Source organism: Calonectris borealis, chromosome 17, assembly GCF_964195595.1.
Source record: "Calonectris borealis chromosome 17, bCalBor7.hap1.2, whole genome shotgun sequence".
NCBI lineage: Eukaryota > Metazoa > Chordata > Aves > Procellariiformes > Procellariidae > Calonectris > Calonectris borealis.
This window is the reverse complement of record NC_134328.1, coordinates 6568758-6594690: the sequence shown is the minus strand read 5'-3', so window position 1 is coordinate 6594690 and position 25933 is coordinate 6568758. Positions and strand designations below refer to the sequence as shown.

At 56.3% G+C, this 25933-nt stretch overlaps 3 protein-coding genes and 1 long non-coding RNA gene across 7 annotated transcripts; 3 read left to right on the top strand and 1 right to left on the bottom strand.

Moving 5' to 3' along the window:
* The first annotated feature begins 474 nt into the window (after nt 1-474).
* On the top strand, nt 475-7547 carry LOC142089651 (dysbindin domain-containing protein 2-like). 2 transcript variants are annotated; one of them, XM_075166372.1, is made up of 5 exons: nt 479-602; nt 5425-5580; nt 6045-6188; nt 6268-6806; nt 6951-7537. In XM_075166372.1, the coding sequence occupies exons 1-5, from the start codon at nt 560-562 to the stop codon at nt 7053-7055; spliced, it is 987 nt and encodes a 328-aa protein (XP_075022473.1). In that variant the 5' UTR covers nt 479-559; the 3' UTR covers nt 7056-7537. The 2 variants fall into 2 exon arrangements, with proteins under 2 accessions (XP_075022472.1, XP_075022473.1); XM_075166371.1 differs by lacking the exon at nt 6268-6806 and having other exon boundaries at nt 475-602; nt 6951-7547.
* Nucleotides 7548-9025: 1478 nt separating this feature from the next.
* On the top strand, nt 9026-14449 carry PIGT (phosphatidylinositol glycan anchor biosynthesis class T). Its single transcript, XM_075166370.1, has 12 exons — nt 9026-9218; nt 9571-9748; nt 10601-10728; nt 11231-11331; nt 11489-11575; nt 11825-11912; nt 12001-12098; nt 12400-12565; nt 12660-12860; nt 13383-13548; nt 13685-13768; nt 13904-14449. The coding sequence occupies exons 1-12, from the start codon at nt 9041-9043 to the stop codon at nt 14154-14156; spliced, it is 1728 nt and encodes a 575-aa protein (XP_075022471.1). The 5' UTR covers nt 9026-9040; the 3' UTR covers nt 14157-14449.
* LOC142089652 (uncharacterized) lies at nt 13032-17137 on the bottom strand. The gene is made up of 2 exons (XR_012676242.1): nt 15355-17137; nt 13032-15191 (listed from the first exon to the last, which is right to left on the bottom strand). It is a non-coding gene; the product is annotated as an uncharacterized LOC142089652 (long non-coding RNA).
* Nucleotides 17138-17403: 266 nt separating this feature from the next.
* On the top strand, nt 17404-25909 carry BLCAP (BLCAP apoptosis inducing factor). 3 transcript variants are annotated; one of them, XM_075166368.1, is made up of 3 exons: nt 17465-17562; nt 18023-18456; nt 24197-25909. In XM_075166368.1, the coding sequence occupies exon 3, from the start codon at nt 24292-24294 to the stop codon at nt 24553-24555; it is 264 nt and encodes an 87-aa protein (XP_075022469.1). In that variant the 5' UTR covers nt 17465-17562; nt 18023-18456; nt 24197-24291; the 3' UTR covers nt 24556-25909. The 3 variants fall into 3 exon arrangements, with proteins under 3 accessions (XP_075022470.1, XP_075022469.1, XP_075022467.1); XM_075166369.1 differs by lacking the exon at nt 18023-18456 and having other exon boundaries at nt 17404-17562; XM_075166366.1 differs by lacking the exons at nt 17465-17562; nt 18023-18456 and adding an exon at nt 18532-19053.
* The last annotated feature ends 24 nt before the right edge of the window (nt 25910-25933 follow it).

Here is a 25933-nt window from a genome sequence, read left to right as displayed (position 1 = left end):
CACCTGCAGCCAGGCACTGCGGGGCACAGAGCTCTGCCTGGGGTGGCTGTGGTTGGGGGGGGGACCCTCTGCAGGGATCCTCCTTGGGGACCAGGGACCCCGCATGGAGACTCTCTATGGGTCCCGGGAACGCAAAGACCCTTCGTGAGGACCGGGAACCGTGCACGGGGACCCTGCTCTCCACGGGGGCCAGGGGCCCTGCACGGGGACCCTCTGCAGGGACCCTCCCTGTGGACCGGGCACCCCGCACGGGGGACTCCTCCCCGCGCCCATCCCCGCCGCAGGACTCCCGCAGCCTGGTCCCCTCCCCGGCAACCCCTAGCAGCGGCGGGCAGCCCTGGGCCGGGACCCCGGCAGGGCAGCAGCCGGTAGGCGCCGCCGCGAAGCCGCGGGGCTGGGCGCGCTGGCACCGCCCCGCGCAGCGCCGAGCACCGCCCCGCAGCGCGCAGCATGGGCGAGCGGCGGCCGGCGGCGGGGGGGGCGGCCGCCCCGCGCTGAGCCCAGCCGCTCCGGCCCGGCCCGACCCCAGCCCGACCCGGTCGCAGCAGCCGCCCGCCGCATGTCGGGGCCCGGGGCGCAGAGCCGCAGCCGGCGGCTGCCCGGTAAGTGCCCGGCCGCGGGGTGCGCTTAGCGGGAGGGGAGGGGGGCACCGCACCGGGCGGGCGGGCGAGGGCTCGGGCTGCCCGCATCCCCTCGCATCCTCCCCGCAACACCCAACCGATGCCCCCTGTAAAGCAGCCATGCCCCCCCTTCAACCCCCGGAGCCCACAGCCCCCCCCCAGCCCTAGACGCCCCCGAGGCCCCGCTGCACCAACCTGCTGCGCCGGCACCGCTCCCCGGGCTGCTTTGGGCAAGGGGCTGCCCGGGAAGCTCGGTGCCTGGGATGGGGATGCTTGGGGGGGGCATCTGCCTGGGAAGCGGCTGAGCTGGGGGACCTGTTGGGCCATGGGCTTGTTGCGGAGTGGCACCGGTACCCCTCGGAGCCCCGACGTCCCCGGGAGGAGCGGATCCCCCCGCTCCCGCCGGGGGAAGAGGAGGCTGAGCAGAGCAAACACATCAGCGAGCGCGGCAGGGTGAGCGGCAGCCGGGGTGACAGGGGGCTTGCAGGGGGACAGCCTGCCACGGGTCCGTGCCCGGGGTTTGCACGCCGTGCCTCGGGCACTGCGCTGCCCTCCTGGCTTTCCTGTCCTCACGCTTCTTTCTGCACGAATCGAAGCAGGGCCCTGTAAACAGCAGGGTCTTATGACAGCCTCTGCTGGGGAAGGAGCTCTGGGAGGCAAGGATATTTTTAGTGCTGAGACGCAGGGGATTTGGAGATCGCTCGGAGGAGTGCGGGCGATGAAACCATGGCACAGACAGGGGTTACAAGGTGCCATGTCCTCCCTCTCTAGTTCCCCCCCCGCTTTTCCCAGCAAGAGGCTCTGCCAAAACCACTGCCTCCCTCGCACTCGCCTGGTGCACTTCCTCTCGCCGGGGCTACAGTTATTTTTTGCTGTGCTGCAACACAAGGTCAGATGTGCCGATTGAGAAAAGACCGTGCAGGGAATTCATGCTCAGGTGGCCGGCATGTCCAGGCATCCTGTCTCCGCATGGCCTGACCCTGCACGATTCTCCGGGGCATTCTCAGCTCTCCACACCAGCTGCTTCTCCCAAGGCTAAAGGAGCTGAAAGCCCTTGGGATTTACCCTTGTCCCGCAGCAGTTTTGCTGGGGCAGGGTGACAGGGAAAGGCTTGCGATCTCTGCAAGGCTTCCTGGAAGATGCTGTGGCAGCCGAGGAGCTGCATCTTCCCCCCACCTGAGCTCCTCGCAGCACTGCACGCAGGGACCAGGAGAACAAGGGACAGCCCAGCAAGCCGGGCAGCGGTGGGTTGCCCTGGGCCGCTCTGGAGGAGCTGGGTCAGGGTATCGGGCTCTGGGAAAGTGCAGGGAGAAGGGCAAAATTTGGCTGCGCCAAATCAATTCTTTCATTCACCAGGGAACTGGCCCATGCTTGGAGCGACCCCTCGCTTAAACTCTGCTCGCCTCCCCATCACCCCCTGTCCCTTTCCACAGCCCAGATTGTTTTTCAGGACCTTCTTTAAATCCCTTGAAATCTCTGCAAGGTATTGCAGAGCCGTGGCCTCAAGAACAGGCCATCCTCATCCTCTCTTGGCCTTGTGCCTCCACTAACAAGCCTTCTCCCACCCCCAAATACACCCCTCCTGTTCACCGGCACGGGGGGGGGGGGTGTACTGGGATCCCATGGGCCAAGGAGGAATGAAAAACGCATCCCCTCCCAGTGGAAACGCAGCCAGACAATTGAAACGTGCTCCGCTCCTGGCCCGGACACTGGCTGGAGAGCACCTTCACTGGTGCTCCCAGCACCCTCAAGCCCTGTCTGGCCCTCACCTCATGCTGACTGCACTCCAGGAATTGCTCCTTTCCCAGCCCGCTTCGGAGAGGGTGTGGATGGGAGAGCTCGCAGTGGTTTCCTTCGCAGCCAGCCCTCCCATGCCTTTCCCCACCACGGTGGCGGCCATGAGCCCACGCCATGCGAGGGTTGGCTCCTCGGCGTGCCCTGGCAGGGCAGAGGGACCAGTGGGGCCAGCGTCCTCGCCCACAGCCCACCCTGTGGGCAGCTGCCTGGGAGCAGGTGAGAAGGAAATCCCTGCCTGCACCTCCTGGGGGGGATCCTGCCCTGCCCTGCCCGCCCAACCTCTGCACCAGCATTTGGCCCTGGTTCCTCTCCGAGCTGCGCTGGCTAATAAGCTGTGAGAGCCGGAAGGATTTGAAGGCAGCGGGGAGCTCCGTGCCGTCGCAGCCGTGCTGGGCAGTTCAGCCAGCGGGGAAGAGCCTGGCTCTGAATGCTGATAAGCCTCTGGCCCCTTGGCTGAGCGAGCTGTAGTAATAACCATGACAATAGTAATAAAAGCCAGGCCACCAGCAGGTACCGACAGATCCCCCACGGTGCACAGGGGCCGCATTGTGTGTGCGAACGTGTCCCGCGGTGGGAACATGCCAGCCGGATGAGACAATCCCCACGACTGACAGCCAGGGAGTGTGACTGGCCGTCACATGGGGAAGGGCCGCGGCAGGGAATGCCGCTCTCCTTTATTTCCCCAGCGAGGGTTGCTGAGGAGCAGCTACACTAGCAGGGCTGTTCACTCCCCCCAGGCCCGGAAGAGCCCCGGGAGGGGGGGAAGGCTCCGTCCCCGACTCTCACCGCGGTCATGGGTCAGGCAGGGCCGAGCACAGCCCAGCTGCCGTCTCCCGCTGCCGGCGTTCTGTACATAATGGGATCTCAGTGCTCGTGCCCGACTCCCTGGCGAGAGCTCGAAAACAAGTTCATAAACAGGTCCTGCTAATTTCTCCCCCAAGAGAAATCCCGGCGCCCACAGGAATGCTGCCACCAGCAGCCGTCCTGACTCTCCCCAAGCACCCTTACCTCGAGTATCGGTCACGTGCCGGGGCAGAGATGGGCAGCGATAACATTAATGTCACGGATCAGCCATGCTCACGGCACTCAGGGCAGCGCCTGCCAGCATTTTAGTTTATTTTGTATTCGCACTGCAGGAGGATTTAGAGACCCTCCTCCTTACCTCCACACTGGGGTCCCTTTGGGAAGATGCCGCACAGAGAGCCGGTCTGTCGCCCTGAATCTGGGCACCAGCATGGCCTCTGCCCCGAGCCCAGCTTCCCTACAGCTGGAGCCTGATGGGCTCTCCTCAGTGTGGTGAACCGCGACAGTTTGCTATGGATTTGGCATGGCTGGGCTGGGGGGCAGAGCTCTGCCTGGGACAGACAGGACAGGGCTGGCTCCAGCTGCTGAAGGCAGCCAGCTCCATCATCAGTGCCCCAGTCACCCCCTCCTTGTCCCTGGCTCCGTTCTTTTTTGCAGATAGCACAGGGGAGGCAGGAGGTTTTTGCCTTACCCCAGCAGCACTGGGCTGCAGCCACCGGTCAGCCTCCTGAGGAAACCTTCACCAGCGCGGTGCATCCGCCACCGCAGCTGTTAGCCGCAGCGATGCACAGCACGCTGAGCCTCTGCACCAGAGCAGGCGCCCAGTGCTTAGGTCAGACATACCAAGGCAAAGGCCCCTTCAGGCAGCCAGGATCACCACCCCAGGCATCGCAGGAAGGCGCTGAGCAGCTGGAAGAGGCCCAGAGCCTCTTCCAGAAAGCGTGTGGTGACTGGCCCTGAATCACCACGCTGCATCCCCGCACTGTGCTGCAAGCAGAACCTGGCCTCCTTGGGCAGGGACCTGCAGACGATGGGGTTTAAGCTGAAGGATGCCCCAGAAACGGGGTGCAGAGGAGCCCTGAAAGGGCTCTCAGGAAGATGTGACACTGATCTCCAGGACATCTCACCAGGCCCACCGCCTCTCTCCCATTTGGGTCCTATGCTGCTCTATATTGCTGACAGCCAGCCCCGCTGCTGTCCTCGCCCCGCTCCTGCCAGACAGGGTGGGGATGCTGCTTGCTCTGTTCCCTCATCCCCAGCCCAGAGGAGCGGCGGGTTTGGGCCATGCTCAAGCAGAGCAGAGGATGTTTGTTTGGTTTCCTTGGTTACTGCACTGCCTGCTCCAGTAATCACATTTTCCTTGTGCCGACTGGGCCAAGAGTAGCAGAGAGGAAATCTGGAATGGCTGAGGTCAAACACCAGCCTGGGAACAGCCGGGGCCACGAGCCGCGGCCCCTCTGTGCCATTTGGGTCCTTGCCGTTGCGGGTACCCAACCCAAAAGGGAGGTACCAGGCCTAGGGATGCAGCAACAAGCTCCTTTCAACAACAGCCCAAGGGCTCTCATTACTCCCTCCCGTGCGAGCCGGGGACACAGGCACCGGCGTTGAACTGCGAGAGGAATTACAGGAATGAAAATGTTTGTGCAGGCAGAAGCCAAGCTGGCTGTGCAAGCGGGGGATGTGAATGGAGGAGCCTGCGAGCGAGGGTGCGGCTATATTTATAGCGACAGTGGCGACAGGGGTGCGCGTGTGCAGGGGTGACAGGGTTGCTGATGCCTTTTATTCCTTATGCATCCCTCAGCCCAGAAAGCCTGGAGCACTAACGCCAGTTCTTGTCCCTGAGAGTTTCCACTGCTTATTGGAAGTGGAACCCTCTGTTTTGTAGCAAGGAAACTGAAACTTGAACATGTGCAAACCATGGCTGATCTCATAACAACACCCTTTCCCCTCTTGATAACTCACTTCAGCAGCTGTGAACATAGCATATGAGCTCCCCACTCCTGGCTGCCATGCATCTCGGAAGCAAGATCTGAGTCTCCAGCACAGCAAGTGCTGATGATGCTGCTGTTACGGCGTGTAATATCTATTCACGATGACCAAATCAATACGTGCTGGTAAAGCACGGCCATACCGCGTGAGCTGGGACAGGCAGAAGGGCTTGGACTGCCCTGCCTGGTCCAACCCTCCTCATCTTTCTCCCCAGCTGACATGGAGCAGGCGCAGCGGAGCCTGGATGCAGAGCAGATGCAGCAGCAGCAGCTGAAACTACGGGACCGGCAGAAGTTCTTTGAGGAGGTTTTCCAGCATGACGTGGATTTCTTCTTTCCTATGTCTCACCTGCAGATAGAGCATCGGAGACGTAAGCGCTGCAGGCACTGGCACGGGGCTGGAGGTGTTTCAGGGCACAATGACATGGGCGTTAGAGATCAGTGGGACATCCCCAGTCTAAAGGCAGCCGGGGACACGCATGTCCTGCACTGAGACAGGACCACACACGCTGCGTGTGGGTGTGCTGTGGATTACTCACACCACTTAACTGAAGTCACTGCACATGGGTACCCAGGCTGGCGCCCTGCATAGCCACTGGCTTCAGACAGGCTCCTCCAGACAGCAGTTTGGAGCAGGAACAAGGACTGCAGTGAGGCAGCAGGGGGCTTCCAGAGGGGTGTTTTAAGGAAACGTGATTTTCCTGGGGGAATCTTACCAGCAAGTGGAATTCAGTTCCCCACAGCAAGGCTGTTCTTGCTCGGGGGTTCTGCCTGCACAGGGCTCACGGTGCCCTTTGCCTGGCACTCACCTTTCCGCTGGCCTCTGTCTCTGCAGCTCCCTTAGGCAGCATTTCCTCCATGGAGGTGAACGTGGACATGCTGGAGCAGATGGACATGATGGACCTGTCAGACCAGGACACCGTGGATGTGTTTCTGGGCTGTGGGACAGAGGAGAGCAGTGTTGCTGGGCCCCTGCCAGGTACGTGCAGTCCAAGCCTTTTGCGGGCTGGGCTGGGAGCCCTTCCAGCCCCCAGTGCCCACACTGCCTTTTTCCTCAGCCCTGGCCACCTGCGTGCAGATCCACACACACCCGTACAAAGACAGACACTTGGTGCTGGGATCTGTGAGGTTGGAGGGACCATGCCAGTATCCACCTCCACAGCCCAGAGGTACAGACCCTTGTATATACGCACTGCAGAAGACAGGAGACCCCAGGCACTTTCCAGTGTCTGTGGGGCAAATTCTCTTGTCCTCAAGACCCCCTGGAGCAGCCAGTGTCTTGTCACGATTTCCCAGGTCCCCACTGCATACAGAACTCACTGGGCTGAGCAGGAGCCAGACCCCACCTCCCAGCCAGACCCCAGGGAGCTGGGCTTGTGTCCTGCAGGGAAAGCCTGGGGTGCCAGTACCTTCCTCCCCACACACGCACGCTGCGGTGATTCACCGAGGCCAAGCCAAACGTCTCCTTGCCTGCTGCAGCCAACGGCCTCACGCAGCATGGCTCCGAGCCGTGTTTCATGCGAGACAGAAGAGGCTCCACTGCCAAAAACGGGGAAGGAATGGGCGGCATTGCCCAGAGCCAAGCCGGGGGTGTGAGGTAGGGAGCAGGGGAGCAGCCGGGAGCGGTTGGGGAAGCGCAGCCTGCCAAAGAATAAGTGTTGGGGGGGCTCTCCATGAAGTCTAGGGAGGAAGAAACCTCCAGAAGCCTTTTTCTTCCTTCTCTTACCACTCTTTCCTCCAGGGGCAGATGCCAGCCAGTGCTCAGAGGAAATCACCCTACAAGTGCCCAACACAGCTGAGAGCAAATCACGCATTTCCTCCACGTCCTCTGTCTCCACGGATCTGAACAGCCTGGACACCAGCGAGGAGGGGGCCGAGACCCCCGTGGTGCAGTCGGATGAGGAGGACCTGCAGGAGGACAGTCCCAAAGAGCAGGAGGCAAGAAGCTAGCAGCCAGCTCTGTCCTGCTCCCAGCCTCCTCCATACGGACCTGCCAGCCCGGAGGAAGGAAAGCTGCTGGCGCTCAGTAAACCCCATCCTGGACTGCTGTCCTGCAGGAGGGGAGAGATGGTTTTCCCCTCCTCTCCCTCCACAGGTTCTCCTGGCAGCCAAGGGAGAAGGAAAGGGGTATTGTAGATTCCCAAAATTAACTCTTCAGGCTTTGCTGCTAACACTCCCTGCTTCACTCCCCCGAAATGCTCAGCCATCCCACAGCCCCACCATTCCCAGAAAGCCATCCCTTGGGATCCCAGCTCCCCTCATCCTACTGACAAGAGTCATGTCCAGACAAGCATTTAACGATGGCATACAGAGAAATAACACTCCGATCTAAACAAGCAGCTGGTGTGTGTGTTATTGGGAGAAAACAGCACTGGGGATGAGGGTTAGGTGGGGGTTGTAGGAGGGAGAGCCGTGTAAAGCCAGTGTGCTAAGGGTGCAACGCAGAAGCAAATGAAGCCTCCTGTTGCACAGCCCAGCTCCAGCACAGGGACGGTTCCTGCGCCCAGGGTGGGAGCAGACCGTGCGGACCTCAGCAGAGAAGGGCGGTTGTTAGAGGAGCAGGTCATCACACCCAGCCGCTCGGGTGCTGCCTCCAGGAGGGAGAGAGCCAGCAGCTGCAGTGCAGACACAGCTGATCACAGCAGGGCTGCTGGTGACCTGTAACTCCCCGCCATGAGCACACTGGGGGATTTCCCATGCAAATGGGCTGAGTGGAGAACATCAGCACACGCAGCACCAGCAGCCGCTGCTCCCCCAGCACAGCATGACGGCAGCAGCCCTGGCTTGTGGCTGCTTTAGGAGCATGAAGGAAGAGCGTTCAAAATGAAGCCACTTTGCAGCCTGCTACACTTGCTGCCTGCAGGACAGGTCAAGAGGAGTCAGCACAAAGCAGGCCAGAGGCCCGCTGCCGCTATCAGTGGCTGCAGGCCAGGAAAGCGCTGTCCCTGCTCGGGCTGCATCAGCACAAACCCTGTCACCCCCACGAGGAAAGGAGTCTGGGAGATAAGCGACAGAACGCTCTGCATCCTGGCTGCTTCCCAGGGGGTGTTCAGACCTTGCTGCACGCCCTCCTGCACCAGCCAACCCTTCGTGAGACCGGCTGGAGCACCCCAGTTATTTGGGAATGACCAGCCAGAGCGGGAGGCGTTGTGAGCTCCATCGGACTCCCACCCCCAGCGCTGCCTTGCTGCGGATGCAGTTTGCTTCCTCCTGGGGTGGCCCCAGGCTGGCCGGGGCTGGCAGCCGGTGGAAGCAGGGTGCTTCCGGATGGCTCTGCGCCCGGAGATAGACGCTGCCCTCCGGAAAGGAGACGTCAAGGAGAGAGGGAGAGCAGACAACGGCGGGAAGAGCCGAGAAGAGGAAGTCACCCCGGGGACGGGCACAGTCCTTGCAGAGTCCTCATGCACAGCAAAGCCTTGCAGCGAACCACCCAAGCTCAGGCCGCAGAAGAGCTTCCCCAATTTTAAAAGCCGGGGTAGGGAGCCTTCGGGGAGCACCCCACAAAATGGACGCCCTCGCTCGGATGCCGGGGGCAGTCGCTGCCCGCTGCTCTTCCTCGGCTGGGCGCAGGCACAGCCAGGTGGGCGCTTCGCCGCCCCGGGCCGGGGCAGGCTCCAGGCTTGCTCCTCGCAGCAGCTCCTCGGCTCCCCGGCCGGCTCCAGGGCCCGTGCGGCGGGAAGACCCTGCGGCCCCGGGCCGGGCACCCACAGTGAGGGAGAAGGCGAGGCCGGGCCGGAGCTGCGGAGCCGCGTCTCCATGGCGACCCCGGAAGCGGCCGCCATTGGCCGGCCGGGCCGGAAGCGGAAGTCGGCGGAGGGGCGGGGCGGCGGGATGCTGGCGGCGGCGCTGCTGCTGCTGCTGGCGGCGGGGCCCGGGCGGGCGGACACGGGGCGGGCGCGGCGGGACGCGCTGCGGGAGGAGCTGCTGCTGAGCCCGCTGCCCGCCGGCGACGTGGCCGCCACCTTCCAGTTCCGCACGCGATGGGACGCCGACCTGCAGCGGGGCGCAGGTAGGGCGGGGCGGGGCGGGCCGCTATTGGCTGGGGCGCGGCGCAGGGGGTGGAGCTATTTCGGGGGTGACAACGCCACGGGATGGATTGCTTTGGCGTGATGACGTTACCGCTTTAGGGGATGACGTCAGAGGCGGGGGTGCTGCGATGAGCAGGAACAGGGCAGAGCGAGGCTATGGGGGCTGCAGTGACATCAGCATGAGGCGGCTCGGCGCGCTGATGCAAGCGGGCTGCGTGTGACGACGCAACGGGTAGCGCCAGGGGATGACGTGTTTGGCCAGGCCCTGGTGTGACGTCAGGGGAAGGGCCAGGGGGATGAGATGGCCGGGGCAGGGGCTAACGCTGCCAGCAGTCTCTCACTACAGGCTCTTCCCGAAGGCGCTGGGGCGGCTGGTGGCGGCGCTGGGCGTGCGGGAGCTCCACCTCGCCCTCACCCAGGGCTTCTGGCGCACCCAGGCCTGGGGACAGCCACCCCTCCAGGCACCCGCCGGCGCCGAGCTCTGGGTCTGGTTCCAGCCCACCGTCACCGAGTAGGTACCCCAGCACGAGTCTGTCCTTCCATGTCCCCTCCGCAGCCATCGCTCCCGGGAGCTGTCGCCCTTCTCACATGAGGCAGCCACGGTGTGTGCGGGGGCCTCCTGGGTTGGAAAATGTCCGCTGGAATAAAGAGCCTGCAACCCCAGGAGCAGCTCTAAGGAAAAGCAGAACGTAGCCCCGCTCAGCGTGTGGGGCAGGATGTGGTGCTGAGGGCAAACCCTTGTTCACTAAAGGAACAAGTAATTCCCCTGTGGGCTCTGTGATGACAAACCCCTCGCTGTGCTAATATGATGGGGTTATATCTTGACCTCTCATCCGTGACTCACTTCCTTTGACTCCCATCCACTACCTGTCATCATCTCCCTTCGCACACAGCCCCTGTTCAAGCTGCAGCAGCTCTGCATGGACTCACAGAGTTCTCTCCTCCCTACAAGTGGCCCATTCCAGGTCTGCTGGTCAGGTCAGCCTTCAGAGCTGCACCAAGGTGTTGCTTTAGGTCTTACAGCCCCTTCCCCATATACCGCACGTCACCTCCCGCATGCTCCCGGCTCCCCCTGCCTCCCCCCTCACATACCAGCTGCACCCACTGCTGGGTCCCTGGCTGTGTGAAGCCCTGCCAGCCCGGGGGCTGCCCCTGCGGTGAATGTCCCCCAGATCTCATGTGTTAGAATGAAATACCAAGAGAGGGGGAGAGTGCATGACCAGCAGCCTCTGCCTGCAGCTCCTTGCAGCTTCTGAAAGCCAGCGTGGTCACCCCGGTGTATTTATTGAATGTTACTGACTTAACGCTTGTTGTTCCGAGGATTCGAGCTGCTGAGTAACCTCTGGTATCTGTTCTCACACAGCGTTGACAAAGCCTGGAAAGAACTGAGTAACATCCTCTCGGGAATATTCTGTGCTTCTCTCAACTTCATTGACTCGACCAACACAGTAACTCCAACGGCGTCCTTCAAACCCCTGGGCTTAGCCAACGGTGAGCCTGGCCTGCACGTGGCTGCCTGGCTCTGTCCTCTCTTGCCTCTAGCTTTAGTTCTGCCCTGTGCCACTACAGGGAGTCTGGGCGCAGGTCCTGCAACGACTCTGGGTCTGGGGTGTACAAACAGGGTCTGTTAACCTCCTTCTGGAAGCATTTCCTCTCCCTACGAATAAGGCTTGGATTTGAACAGAGGAAACCCACAAGCAGTACATGGCAGATGCTCCCAGGCCCTCAAATGTCTCTCTGAAAAGTATTTTACAGAACAGTGAGGACTAGAGGATTTAAGGCACTCATGAAAAAAATCTGCTAGAATATACCCTTACCTATTCTTTCCAAATCACTCTGAATGAGTGGGATCTGTTCCTGATTGAATTCGTGGCATTTCGGGCATATTGAGAGGGTGGTGGGCCGTGGGGTACGCTGCAGGGTGGAACAGGTCTGCTTCTGCTCTCGTGCCTGTAGCAGAACCAGCCTGTTGACCCTCCACCTCCCTGCCCAGGGACAGATCACGATCTCCTGCGATACGCCGTCCTGCCCCGGGAGGTCGTCTGCACAGAGAACCTCACGCCTTGGAAGAAGCTGCTCCCATGTGGCTCGAAGGTAACGGCAAGTCCCGCTGCCTCCTTGGGCCACTCGCGGTGGAGCTGGGTTCCCAACAGCAGTCTGGGAGCATGCACTGGGAAGTCTCAGCAGGGCTTTTCTCTCAGTGGGAGCAGGGAACAGACCTGGAGCTGAATTTCTCCTTTTCTCCCTGCAGGCTGGACTTGCTGTGCTGCTGAAGGCCGAGCGCTTGTTCCACAGCAGCTACCACTCGCAGGCAGTGCACATCCGCCCCGTCTGCAGGGTAAGCGTGAGGCTCGGGGCTCCCTCCCTCCTTTTCCCCCAAGAGAAAATCAGAATCCTTCTTGTGGCACTGCAAGGTTTGCCCAGCTCCCCTGCAGTGGGTTCACTGTGTCTAACGCAGCTGTAGTTCTGCTTCTCTGGTCTTGCCTGTGTCCCGACGGGATTCTTGCAGTCCTTGTGGAGTTCCAGCTCCCTCCTGGTGTCCTTCCTCTCCAGGAGGTGTGATCAGAGCTGCCTCTCTCTTATCCAGGATGCCTCTTGCCTGGCTGTGTCCTGGGAGCTCAGGCAGACCCTCACTGTGGTCTTTGACACCTTTTCCAGCGGCCAAGGAAAGAAAGGTAAGCTCGGCGGCAGCGCACTGTGGTCCTCGAGTGCCCCCAGCCTGCAGCACTTCACTCCATCTGCCGCTGCCTTTGCTTCCCACAGACTGGTCCCTCTTTAAGATGTTCTCTCGCACACTTACTGACGCGTGTCCTCTGGCATCGCAGAGCAAAGTCTACGTTGACATCTCCCCTAAGAACAAGGTAATGCTCACAGACCAGAGAACACTCCCTGCTCCCTCAGTTCAGCTGCTTCGTGTAGCTCTGAAACATCCTCGCCTCCACCGCCTGCACGGCCGGGCCCCCCAGGAGCCCTCTGGGGCTAACGAAGGGAGGTGGTTTCCTTCCTCTGAGGAGGGCTGCGGGGATGAGCGTGGTGGTGTTAGTAAGAGCGCCGAGCTGGCTCTTGGGTGGGAAAGCTCAGGGCCAGCCGGAGGGGCTTTGCCCAGCGCTGCCAGTTACTTCAAGGGGCACTTTTCCTTTCACGGTCCATTTGCTTTCTCAGGAAAAGGAGTTGCTGGAAGTGACCCCCCCGCCAGCATCTCTACACGAAGCTATTGTCCAAGGAGACAAGAGAACCTATGCCGTCTATGACCTGCTGAGCCCCTCGCTCTTCAATACATCTCGCAGCCTCAACGTGCAGCTGAAGTGGAAGCGGCCCCAAGACAGCTGTGAGCGACCAGAACTTCATTCCACCTGCACCACTGGTCAGGGCTCCAGGCCTAAAAACCACCTGGCATAGCCACGTGCTTTTCTCTTTTGCAGCGGAACTGCCAATACCGGTACTCCATGCTCAGCGCTATGTGAGCGGGTACGGGCTGCAGACCGGAGAGATCAGCACGCTCATCTACAACACTCACCCGTACCGGGCCTTCCCCGTGATCCTGCTGGAGACTGTGCCGTGGTACCTGCGACTCTATGTGCACACTCTGACTATCGTCACGAAGGGGAAGGAAAACAAGCCAAGTAAGTAAAACCTCCCGGGAGCACATGCCACCCGGTTCCCTTGGCACAAGCGGCTCATTCCAGAGATGGTTTAGTCCCTCCCTTGGGCCCCAGTGATCACTGGGAAACTGGACTGGGAAACAAAACATGTTAGGTTGTTTTCCTAGCCTTCAGTTCAGCACTCACAGCAGATGAGATTTCAAGTCTGTTTTATAAGAGGCACACGGATGGTGTTTCATAATCCTACAAGGGTCTAAACCAAAGTGAATTTTTGTAGTAAAGGAGGTGCAATTTAAAACTGATGACTGGGTCTTATTTTGCATTTGTACCTTTCCTTATGAACATCAGACTTTCATGGGTCATCAACTCGAAAGACCAGCCAGATTTAGCTTTAACACATGCTTTTTGCTACCTCTGCATTTTCATTTGCCCAGAAAACCTCTCCCAGGATAGTGGAAGCAGGAAAACCCACCTCGTTTGTCCAGGCAATGTGAGATTGGACAAGGTCCCCCTGGTGCCACTGACACATCTCTTTGACGTTAGGTTATATCCACTACCAGCCAGCCCAGGACCGGAGACGGCCTCACCTCTTGGAAATGCTGATCCAGCTGCCAGCCAACTCTGTCACCAAGGTCACAATCCAGTTTGAGAGGGCCTTATTGAAGTGGACAGAGTACCCGCCTGACCCCAATCACGGCTTTTACGTCAGGTAACGACATACCTCAGCTCCTCATCCCCTTCTGGGCCTTGTGTAGGACTTGCTGCCCAGGTCTCTGGGGACGGGAGAAACTCCTGCCGTCCCTTTGCTGGCAGGACTGACGCTAGCACGTCCTTTGTCTCCTTAGTTCATCTGTGCTTAGTGCCCTGGTGCCCAGCGTCATTGCGATGAAGGACGTGGATGTGGAGCAGAGCCCTCTCTTCACCTCGCTGTGAGTGTGCCTGTGCTGGGGAGCGGGGCCGTACCGCAGTGCCTGTGGGCTGCTGGCCGCTGTCATCCCGAACGGTGAGCATGAAGCAGCAGTCCTGTGCGGGCTGACGCTCCCTTTCCTGCTTCCGCTCTCCAGGTTTCCTTCTTCTGATGGCTCCAGCTATTTTGTGCGCCTGTACACGGAGCCGCTGCTGGTGAACTTGCCGACGCCAGACTTCAGCATGCCCTATAACGTCATCTGCCTGACCTGCACCGTGGTGGCAGTGTGCTACGGCTCCTTTTACAACCTGCTGACCAGAACGTTTCACGTGGAAGAGCCGAGCCGGGGCGGGCTGGCCAAGCGGCTGGCCAACATCATCCGCAAATTCAGGGGGGTGCCCCCCCTCTGAGAGAAACCAGGGCAGCCGGCGCTGGCCGCGGGGCTCCGTGGGGAGACCCAGGGAGCAGAGCGCTGCTGCCTTTTGTCTTTGCTGGAAGCAACCTGCTCCATTTTGCTGCCTGGGACTCCGAGGTCCAACAAGCTGAGAGATCGCTTCAGTCGTTAGGATGGGAAACAGCTCTAAGCCCATTGACTACTGAACTGCACTGCTATGGGATTGGGAAAGGTGTAAGACTTCTGTTTGGGAGAGGGGTAACTTATGTGCTGGGAACGATGCTGGAAGTAAACTTGAGCTGTTTTGTACATTTGTGCTGCTCCTGGTTGGTTTTACTTTCTCAGCCCCACAGGCAGAGTTGACCCTGTAGGACTCCGTGAGCTCTAAGACTCTAGCACCGTACCCGAGTCAGCTGGGAGGACATGCAGACGTGGTAAAGAGAAGGGGTGATCTGCAGTGAAGAGATGGGTTCATATGCTCTACCATCTCACCTTCCACAACTGCCACATTTCACAGCTCCCTCCTAATTAATTGTTGGCCATGGTGTACGTCTGTCCCCTCAGCCATGGCAAGGGTTTATTTTCTCTCTCAGGAAGAAGCTTCTCTTGCTCCCAGCTTCTATTTACGGCATTTTGAAACTCTTCCACCTGCTCACCCCTCTGCTGCAGCACAAGATCCTCCTCTGCCTCCTGGGTATCATTTCTGCATGTCTGCCCGACGGCTCCCCTGCACCCACGGTGTCCTAAAGCTGCGCGGAGCCTCTGGGCTCAGCAGACCCCGAGTGCTGAGCTGCGGCCAGCCGGGCTTTGCTGGTGGGCGGCAGCCTCAGCCCTCCCAGAGCCCTGGGCTGGGAACGCAGGAACACCGGCACCACTGTGCTCTTCAGCTATCTTCATAAAATACAAGGTACCGCCTTGCTGCGGTTCACACAGAGCAGCGAGAGGAGGCTGGTGGTGCTGCTCGGCTTCCAGCGGTGCTGTTTTCAGGGGTACGTCCTTTGCATCTCGGATGTGGCTTTTGTGATAGGAACAGACAACTGCCTACAACCAGCTAAACAAAGCACAAGGAAATCATTAGAAGAAATATTCCCCAGAATCAAAGCAAAGCACAGCCAGAGGTCCTTTAAAAGCTTCCGCTTGAACAGAAAGACCATAAAAACCCCATCGCCTCCTGTCCCGCACGGAACAGTCTGTTCCCGCCGGCCTGGGATTACCTTTGCCTTCCCTACTGGAGATGCCCTTCTCTTTGCAGTTCCTTACAGGTGCACTCCACTGGATGGCTCCGTGCAGCCTGCAGAGCTGCTGAAATACGTTTGGGACGCTCTCTCTCTGCCCCGGGGCTGGGAGCTCACGCTGCTTTCAGGCACAGGACTGCTGCTGCAGCTGCAGCTCCGCCAGCCAGGCTTCAAGTGCAAAACTGAGTTTCTTTACAGAAAACTAGAACTACAACCAAATGAAACCTGAGCGACCGCGCGGCTCCCACAGCAGTGCGGGGGCAGGAATCTCAGTTTGCAAAAGGATTTGGGAGACCTCAGGTTGTTTCAGGTTGGGTCCAGGATAAATCCTGCAGACTGCAACCATCAGCGTGTGCCGAAGCAGCTCAGAGCACCCGAGGTCCCCCCAGCCCAGCTCCCCGGGCGAAGCCTGCGTACCGCGGGCATTAGGTGGGATCCGGCAAAGGCCCCCGAGCGCTGAGGCCAGCACCCATGGATGCAGCTGGCACCACAAGCCAAACCAGCCAAAAACAGCGCAAGAAACATAGCACTGCTGCAAACCTGGCTGTCGCTTCTGCAGGAAAAAAGGTCCCTGTGCTGAGGATGATGAGGTCAGCCTGTGCCGGGGCTGGCCGGGAGCTGCCACGGGTAAATGGTGCCACAGCTGGCATCAGCCAAAGGCTTTGGGGCCATTCCCATGCGGTGCCATAAACCAGGAATTTAAACAGCCCATAAAGAGGTCATCCTGGAATAACGGCAGCAGGAAACCGTCCCAGGCTGGATTCACGCCTGCCGGGCCATCGAGGGAGTCGGTCTTATCACATCCATCAAATGCACGGGCCAGCCACGCAGAAAACCCTGCAGGAAACGCGGGTGGCCCTGCAGCCATGGCTGGGTGAGTTTTAAATGGCTGGGAAACCCCAAAATCTTAACGTTTGGGGTTTTTTTCCTGGGCTATTTCTCTCCCTTCCCTGTTTGGCCTCCTTGGGAGCCCAGCCGGAGCTGGGCACAGCTGAGCTGTGCTTGTAACCTGCTGCTGGGTGTCTGCAGAGAGAAGGGCTGGCACTGGAGGGCTTTGTAGCAGTCCGGGCTTAGCTGCCAGCCAGCAAGCGGTGTCACAAATAAGTGTTCAAGGGGAGAGGAGCCGTCTCGGCTCTACCGCTCTTTGAGACACAGCACCAGGAAGGGTGCAGGTGCCCACCCTACTGCAGCACGGAAAACCGGGGCCCCTCGGGGCTGGATGGGGCTCAGTCAGCAACAACAGCGCGCTGCCGTGCGTGACAAGGAAGTAGCATGGAAGCAAGCCTAAAAATAGTACGCAGTGGCACGCAAGAAAGCATGGACTCTGCGTGCCACACAGTGCAAACACTGCGAGCATGTGAACAAGGACACGTGCCAACTGCATGCGAAGAAAAGCCTGCAAACAGCATGCAACCACACGAACGAAAGCATGCAAAAAGCAGGCCACGCTGCAGACTCATGCAAGCTGCATGCAAAACTGCAGTGCCCTGCAACCCGCGAGAAAGCATGCGAACAGCCCGCGAAGGTCTATGCGAACAGCCTGCCAGCAGCACCTGCACCGCGCCAGCTGCCTGCAACGGGCGCGCAAGCACGCACGGCGCAACGCCTGCCAGCGGCGTGCAACCCCCCTGCGATGCCACGCAAAACAAGCCTGCCACGCGGTGCAAAGAAGCGTGCAAACAGTACTTGAAATTAAAAAAAAAATACATAGAATTTCGTAAAAAGCAAGCGAGCGCTCAAACTCCACCACCCGAGGCCCGGCCCCCGCCCCCCCCCCCACGCCGCCTGACCCCTCCCGCCGCGCAGGCGCACTGCCCGCCCCCACCCGCCCGCCGCGCAGGCGCACTGCCCGCCCCGCGGGGCTGCCCGCGGCGCCGCCTGACGGAGCGGCGCCCCCCACCCCACCCCACCCCCGGTCGCCGCCGCCGGAGCGCGGCCTCGCGGCGGAGGTGCTGCCCGGCGGGGCCGGGCCGGGCCCGGGACAGGCGGGCGGCGGGCAGCCGCGGCTGGGTCCTGGTGGGACGGCGGCGCCCTGTCGGGGCGCGCAGGCGGCGGGCGGGGGGCGTCCCCCGGGCGGCGCGGCCGGCTCCGAGGGCGGCCTCTCCCTTCCCTCCTCAGGGCGCGACGCGGACGGGCCCGCGGCGGAGGCGGCCCCGGGATGGCGGCGTGAGGCGGCGGCACCGCGCCGTGAGTACGGGCCGCGGGTGGGGAGGGGAGCGGGCCGGGGCCCAGCTGCCTCCGGGCCGGCGGCGGGCGCAGAGGAGCCCCCGTGAAGCCATCCGCATCCCGCCCGGCCTCGGCGCGGCGTTCGCGCTGTCAGAGGGCAAGCGGAGGTCTGCCGGAGCTGGAGGTGACAATTCGCTAACTGGGGGGACCGGGAGGAAGCGCTCGGGGGGGTTCCCGGTGCGGTGAGGGCGGGAGAGCCGCGCTCGCGTAGCCAGGCGTGCGTGGATTACAATGGAGCCGGTTTCAGCCCACGGTGAGCGCGCTTAGATTATTGCCAACCTAACATGGAAATAACACCACTGTGTGCTTCCCCCCAAGACTCTTTTTTCCTCCCCTCTATACCTCAGTTCTCACAGTCAGGCACATCTCACGGTTCACTCTAGCACCTTCCAAAAGCAAACCCAGGCCCGTTTCTCCCCAGAGCACGACAAGTCGGACATCCTTTTGTCCAGCAGAGAACACGGCACTCTGCTGCGCCTGGCCAGGCACCCTCCCTGCGACCCTGCGGACGCTTTGAGCCAGTTGCAAAGCGAGTTTACCAGCCGTTCTGTCCTGTGAACGTTGCTCGTTACATCCCGAACATGCAAGTGCAAGAGAAGATGAAATACAGTGTTCTTAAATGCAGTCCACAACACACTGAACTCTCCTATACTTCACTACCCCTGTACTGAAACATTATAATTGATCTCGCAATACTGTCATAGTGGAGTAACTTTTGCCTTTCCAACCTGTATGCTATAGCTCCCCAGAACCCCTTACTGATACTGCATTTTTGTCTCTCTTTACTTGAGACACAGAAAACTGGCCTTTCTCAGGCTGGACTCAGACTTCTGAAGCCTGTCGAAGGTACAAAAGGTAGAGAAGAGATCCAAATTAAAACTAAAAATAATTGTATTTTTCAGGGAACTTGCAATGGGCCTGGAATTGATGATCTTTGGCAGTTAAACAAAGGCAGAGGGCGGGAATGAGGACTACTGAGAATTAATAAATTAGTACAAATGAAAGGAGCGATACTTCAGATGACAACTGTCGATATTGGCATCTGTTCCCACCACAGAGCTGGCTGACTTAAGGCTCTGCTCCTGTGATTTATTGCGCAGAGAAATAGAGATCATACTGCTGCCTTCCTGCTCGCAGGTGGAGGTTTGTTAGCCCTGGTGCTGTGAGTGCACTGCACTGCCTCTGGATACAGGCTAATCAATTCCCCAATCAGTAAGGAAGCTCGGAGAGCAGCTACGGAAGCGGTGAAAAGAGTGGCTCAACAGAGAGCCTCCGCTTTTCATGTAATGAGTTGCTTTGGCTTGTCTCTAGCTTGAGAAATCAGAACACTTCGTAACCCCGAGGCTTGGTCAGTCAAGGATTTGCTGCTCTTTTGGAAACTGTTTCCAATTATATTGCAGCATTTCTGAGTCTACATCAAGTGTTCAAGGCATGAACTTATCAAAGACTGGGGTAAGGCCTTTGCCAAAAATTGAAGACTCACTTTTTCCAGCTGAGTCATACCAGCAGATAAAGCTTTAAAAAAAATAGAATAAATAGCAGCCAGGCCAAAAAAAAACCCGAAGAAGTTAAATCCCTGATACTGCAAATAGGTCTTAAAGTTTAAACCATTATGGTGTGGGGTTTTTTTGGATTTTTTTTTGTTTGTTTGCTTTTTTTTTTTAAAGAGAGAGGGTTGGCATCTAGAAAGCTGGTCTGCTGTTGCTTTTCTTAGCTGAACTCCTCAAAGTCATCACTCAATGGCTCTTTCATCTCTTTTTTTTTTTCCCCCCATGCTTTGGATATTGTGTATTTTTAGCAGCTGTTTTGGATGCTACGTGGTATTTGAGAGTTGGTTTTGAACATATGCTGGCACTGCCCACACACCTCAGTTCAAGTTACATGGTTGTGACAGGGTTTTTGATTTAAACAATTTTAAGCAAACTGTACTACAGGTGAGCCTTATAGGTAAGAAACTCAGTGCACTGTGTAACTTGAGAGATTTTTATCTAGACACTGTGGCTTTTCATTCCAAGCAGAAACTTTGGCTTCTGGGAAAGGGGGAGATTGGCACCACTTCCCCCCCCATAAAGAGGTTACTCAGTCTTTTATTGCAGACCTTTCGGCTGCCAGCCTGGGTGATTCTTTCTGTAGTATCCACTGGGGAAGTTCCCTGCGGACAGTACTGGTGTAATAGCTGCCTTAGTAAGGTCTGAACAAGCTTACCTTTTAAGTGCTTAGTGAAAGCCGGCTGATTATTCTCCCCTGTCAGGGTAAATGGAGTGTTAAGGAATTAAGACATTCTTGAGAAAGGTACAGACTTGGTGTTGGCATACTGATGTATAAAACCTATGGTGTAGGAACACCTCTCAGCCTCTTAATTGCCAGATTAGCTTGTAGAATATCAAGGAACAGCTTCCTTGCTCCTCAGATGGATTTATTCTAAAATGTGACTGAACAATTGCAAAGCGCTACAGACTTGCGCTGTGCTACTCGTTTTTGACTTGTGGTAATTAAAGTTTTGTTTCTGGCTGGGAAAGGTGTGCCGCTGCCCTTGCACTGGAATTTGAAAATCCTCCCCACAAACCTGTGCCAGTAGGACCTGCTGGTTTTGAATGGTCTTGAGAGGGAAGATGACAGAAGGAAGGGCTGTGAACGTGATGGAAGCCGATTAATAAGCATGTAGAAAAGTATTGGTGTTTGCTTACTAATGAGGTGCACAGGGAACCTCCTCAGGCTGCTCCTCTGCCTGCAGGAACTGGCAGGGAGGAGGCTCCGGCAGCACATGGAGATCAGATGGAGCTGCCGAGCGCTGACTGCGGGGAGAGCAGCGAGAGCGTCGCCTGCTCTCTGCTGCTGAGGGATCTGAAGGTGGCTCTAAGAGCTGCGGAGGAGCGAGAGGAGGCAGTGGTGGTGCGATGAAAAGGAGCCGTCTGGTAAACAGGAGTGGCTGCCAAGTCAGATGACTTGAGCAGGAGCACGAGAGCAGTCTTGAGGATAGCAGGACACCCGGCTGGCTAAGGAAAGAGATGAGTCAGGCAGGGGAGAACAAGAGCAACTGGTTGAGGAAAAGCAGGATGCGGTTGTGAAACAGGGAGCTGGTAGAAATACTGTTGGGTGACAGGTTCTTATTTGCTCTGGGACGTGGTAATCTTTAGCTTGGATCATGAGGAGGGGACAAAGACAAGGTCGGAATTTTTCATTTGCAAGTTTCACCTTGCTTGAGAATCTAGGCAAAACTGAATATTGTTATGGCTTCAAGAAGGGACTGCCTATCCTGGGCACCAAGGGGAGCGATAGCTTCTGGCTCAGTAAAGAGTTGATAGCAGGAGATGCTGTTTCTCTTTGATCGATAGCGTGGAAAGAGAACTCTGTCTCATTGCCAGCTGTATAAAGGAATCTCCAGTGAAGAGCTAGGAAGAATATGTCTCTTACTAGTAGACAGTCCCTCGAGGAAGATAGAGCTGCAGAGGTCTCTGGTAGTAGGTACCTATCTAGGATCAGCTGTGGGATACAGCAAAGGGTCTTCAACCTTTAACTGGTGGGTAGCGAAGGGGCACATGAAAATACAAGCAAACTGACTACAGATATAAGACTAACTGTTCGAACATCTGCATTTGTTAAAGTCCAAGAGATTTGCAGATTGAAGGGCGTTGGCATTGAAACTTCGTAGTAAAAATAATCACTATTAAATGGTTCTTTATTCTGCAAAGTGGTTGCATTGATTGCCACAAGCAACTGGCTCTTCCAGGAAATACCAATATTTAAAAATGGGTAACTTATTCTGAGATGGACTTGTGTGTGTAGGAAGTATTTAGGTAATGCTTACATGCTTGGAATGAACTCGCTGTTTAGAGCATTATCGCTTAAATCTTTGCCGTGGTGAGGAGGCCAGACCGTGGAGTTAAATGCAGCTACGTCACAAATTATAATTATATTCTTAAACTGTAGTCAGTTGTAAAGTTTGGGGGCTAAAGGCTCAATAGTGACATGTGGCCTTATTAAAGCTGAAAGATTTATGACATTAGTCCTGGAAGACTCTACAGCTTTGTTCCAGCCTTGTGCTTTTCTGACAGACACATTGTCTTAGGTTGTTTTTTATCAGTTTCTTTACTCTAGAGACAGAAAGCCCAAAGCAATTGTCTGTAGGTGCTTTAAAGCTTCGAGAAGGGGTGACCCAAAGACTGCAACACGTGTCCAGCTACAGAAGTCAAGCTGATGTGATGTCAGGGCTGGATCTAGCAAAAGTATGACATGATGTTTATGCAGTGATTTGTACTGCTCAGTGTTGGGAGCACTTGGGAGAGAAAGGAAACTTCAAGGAAGGAACATTTCAGGAGGATTAAGGCGGCTGCAGATCATTCATTTGGTACAACTTTGTTGTATTCAATGCAATCTGAACTAAAAAGTTGGGTGGTGGGGTTTAACTACCTTTCTGTTCAAATATTTGTTGTTAAATCTTTTCTTTCCATTCTTCCCCTTGTGAAAAAGTCATCTAATACTTCTGTGGTACTATTACTCCAGAAAAAACTAAGCAATTCACAAAGGCTAGCAGACATCATGTTTTGTTATGAAATTAAGTAATCCTTATTTCCAGTTTATAGATGGGGAGAACAGGCTTGGGACTAGACTTGCCCTTAAAAGACATGAGTGAGTGACCTACATAAAACAGGACTAACATTGGGAGTTTTATTCCTTTCACTTGACTTTATCCATATTGCAACGTAAAATAACTTCTTCCTTATTCTTTGGCTGCCTAACTGCAGCTTAGTTTTACTAATTGAACCCCAGCTGCCCTCTCTGCTGGAGAACAGTCTCTTGCAGGGGCGCCAGCACAACATACTTTCCCCAAATCTGTTTGCCCTCGTGGAGATTTTGGCCTGCATTCTCTGTCACTAACATTAAAATAGATCCTGCTGCTAAGAACACAGTGGATGGCAGCATGCTTCTTGCCTCTGACAACAGAGCCGGTTGGTACCTACGAGCTTACAGAGCTGTAAGACAAGCCTGACCTCCGTGGTTTTTTGGAAGAGAACCATGTGTGATTTTCTCTTGGCTTTTCTGTCCAATCCCTCATTCTCCCTCCTTTTGCCAGGAAATCCCCTCTCCTGCCATCAGGAGCCAGAGGAATGTGCTGTTTGTTTACCTTCTCACTCCTTCATCCTACTAACCTTCCCACCCCTCAGATGTAATCCTAACAGGCTCGGCTCAGCCCTTCATCCTTCTGACAAAGCACGACTCAGTTGAGTATTTTCAGATAAAAGGATTGCTGCAAGAAGCTGTTCTGACCAGGGTCTGCTTAGTGGGGGTGAGGCCGTGGCATTCCGCAAGGCTGGGGCTGTCCTTTCGCCTGTCTTTCTGTGCCCTGGCTGGCAGCTGCTTTGTTCAGTGTCGCTGCATGTCATCATGATGTGCTACAGGATAGCAGGGAAGAGCACGCTTCCCAAGCTTTTCCCTTTTCCAGCATTCCCCTGCGTGGTTTTGCCTTTTTGGGCTAATAAGCTAGGAGTCTTGATGTACCCGCTTCTCATCCCTACTGCATGAACTGAGGGAAATCTTCCCTCTCAACAGTACTGATATGCTGACCTGCTATTGCTATTCCAGACTGCTAAACTCCATTCTTCTGTTCCCTTTCAACAGTTCTGGCTCCGTAAAAACACCTGTAAGGCATTTATTATTTTTAAAGCCATCTGAAATTCTGGGATGAAGATGTCTGAACTGCTTAGAAAGAAAACAACCCCACAGACTTAGCGTAGTTGATGTGCTTGCTAAAGGTAGAAGCTTGTTTTCTGGACTTGTAGTCTGCCACCATCCCTAGTTACAGAAGCCCTTAAACCAGAAACCCTAAACTGTTTCCACAGGGTTTTATAATAATCCAAATGAGGAAATCCAGTGTTTACAGCACTTATGGAAATTGCCATTTTGAAACTGTCCCCTCTTTGATCTATTCACATACTTTTTCTTATCTGACTTTAGCTGATTGGCAAGGATTACAAATCCCTTAAGCAGGGACTGTCCTTTGTTTTGCAGCCTGGACAGCGTCGGGGCTTGCCTGGGTAGCTACATGTATAGCTTGAATTTTACGCCCTGCTGAAGACTTTATAATGGGTCTGTGCCTGGGGAGGAAGCAGTTTGTACGCTTAACAATTCCTAGACGCTTCTTGCACTAACGCTTCCTTAACACTTCTTTGTAGCACCTAATAGTTTACCCCTCAGTTGCATTTCTTTATACCATCACTCAAGTCTTTGGACAATCTCGGATAAATATGTGCATAGGGAAGGCTGCGGCAGCTTGTTTTCCGTTGTTTTCCCCTCTCCCTTTCTGTTCCTGCACTGTGCTAAAGAAAAGGATCTCTCAACTGTTAGCCTGGTAAAAGCCTGAGAAACAGAGCGCATAAGGGTATACTTCTACACCAGCAATAGATCATCGCGTCCCCAGCCACGTGGTTCAGGAGGCAGGAGAGTTTCCACCAGCTCTGAGACACACCAGAATTTAGTATTGGGAGTTCAAGCATCAGCGTACGATGCTCGGGAGTAAATGAAGCTGTATGGGAAAAACGCCTGTTGATCTTTTTGCTGTTTCTCTGACAGTCTGACATTTTACCCCTCCCTACAGAACAGCCTGACCACCTGCCTGCCGGAGGAGCTGCTGGAGACTCTTTTGGAGCACATCCGATCGCTACTGCCACAAGGCCCAGCCAGCCAGCCACAATGTACTGCCTTCAGTGGTTGCTACCTGTCCTGCTCATACCCAAGCCCCTCAACCCAGCGTTGTGGTTCAGTCACTCAATGTTCATGGGCTTCTACCTGCTCAGTTTCCTTCTGGAACGGAAACCTTGCACGATTTGTGCCTTGGTCTTCCTGGCAGCTCTATTCCTCATCTGCTACAGCTGCTGGGGGAACTGCTTCTTGTATCACTGCACAGGATCCCAGTTGCCAGAATCAGCTCATGATCCCAGCATAGTGGGCACCTAGAAAATAATAATCTTCCAGTCTGCTGAGGGCTCTTTCTTTGCTTTTAAAAAGGGGGTGGGCTAGGGAGGAGGGAGGGGGTGTTAGGCATGTGACTGGAGTAAAAACAGCCTGTTTCCTGTAACTTTGTGTGGACTAGAGTGGTGAATTCCTCCCACTCTGCCTGTGAAATTCGACTTGTTTACTGTGTGAACTCTGGCAGCGCCACCTGCTTTTTTAGAAGCAGAAATCTTTTTTTTTTTTTCCTTCCCGTATCGCCGGGAACGGACACCAGCCCTCCTAGCTGAGAACTGGTGGAGGACCGAGCGGCTGGCCTCTGCCCAGCTGTTGCACGGTGGTGGAGTTGCGTGTCACTCACTTGTCTGCATTAGGCCACGGTGGTCTAACTCAGGGCTCTCGGCCCACTGATTCTGCTCAAGTAGCTACGAGATTCTCTCCATCTTTCTCCTTGTGGGGAGCCAGCCTTCCCACCTTGCTGATCAAGGGCAAGCTCGACAGCTCACAGATGCACTTGGCCAAAAGCTGCTGGAGCCAGAGGCAGTTGAGTCAGCTCCTCCTGCTCAGCCTGCCAAAGAGATGTGTGCACTGCCGAAGTGCTTTCTGAACTACTTATGCTCCAAGATCATAGCCTGAAAGCCTCAGTTATGCTGCTGCTTTTATAAAGCCTCACAGGTAGTAGCGACTGTCTCTTCCCCTCCTCCTAGGTTTCCAGGGTTTACCAAGGTATTGACTGTTGGGATAAAGAACCGGTATGCTGCAAGATGTGAGGTTTTGAAAGCCACTGTGAACCTCACCCTATAAAACTCATGCTAGCCCAAAAGGCTGGGTGTGGGCAGGGCGGGAGAGGATCCCGAGGCGGAGGCATGGCTTGAAGCCGTAAATGCTTCAGCTATTTTCAGTGGTAGTGTTTTTGGGCCAGGGGTGACAGAAGGTGCTGGTGCTGCTGACTGGAGAAGGGAGGAGGCTAGCGGAGCGCCTGGTGTCTCCATCTCCCCTGGCAGAAGGATGTCAAGATGCCTAGTGGGTGGTGGGTCAGTCCTACAGCCACAGCTGCGCAGAGCTCCACGCTGCATACATTACTCTCTGCAGCCATGGCTCTTGGGGAGCCCAGCCTGGGGCAGAGGTTTGTTTGTGAGAAACCTTAGAGGTTAACACAAAATACTGTCTCTAAACTTTAAAGGGTTCCCTCCCCTTTGCCATCTGTTTGTCTTTACTTCAGTCTCATTGTGGAGAGCAGCAGAAGTGGCTGTTGCTGTCCTGAGGAAGTTCAAGCAATGAGGTTGTGAAACTTCCAGAGTATTGTTTGTTGATTGCACAGCTGTTCAAAATGTTTAATAAAGCTTTATAAACTTTGGTCTATGGCCTCCTGCCCAGCATGATG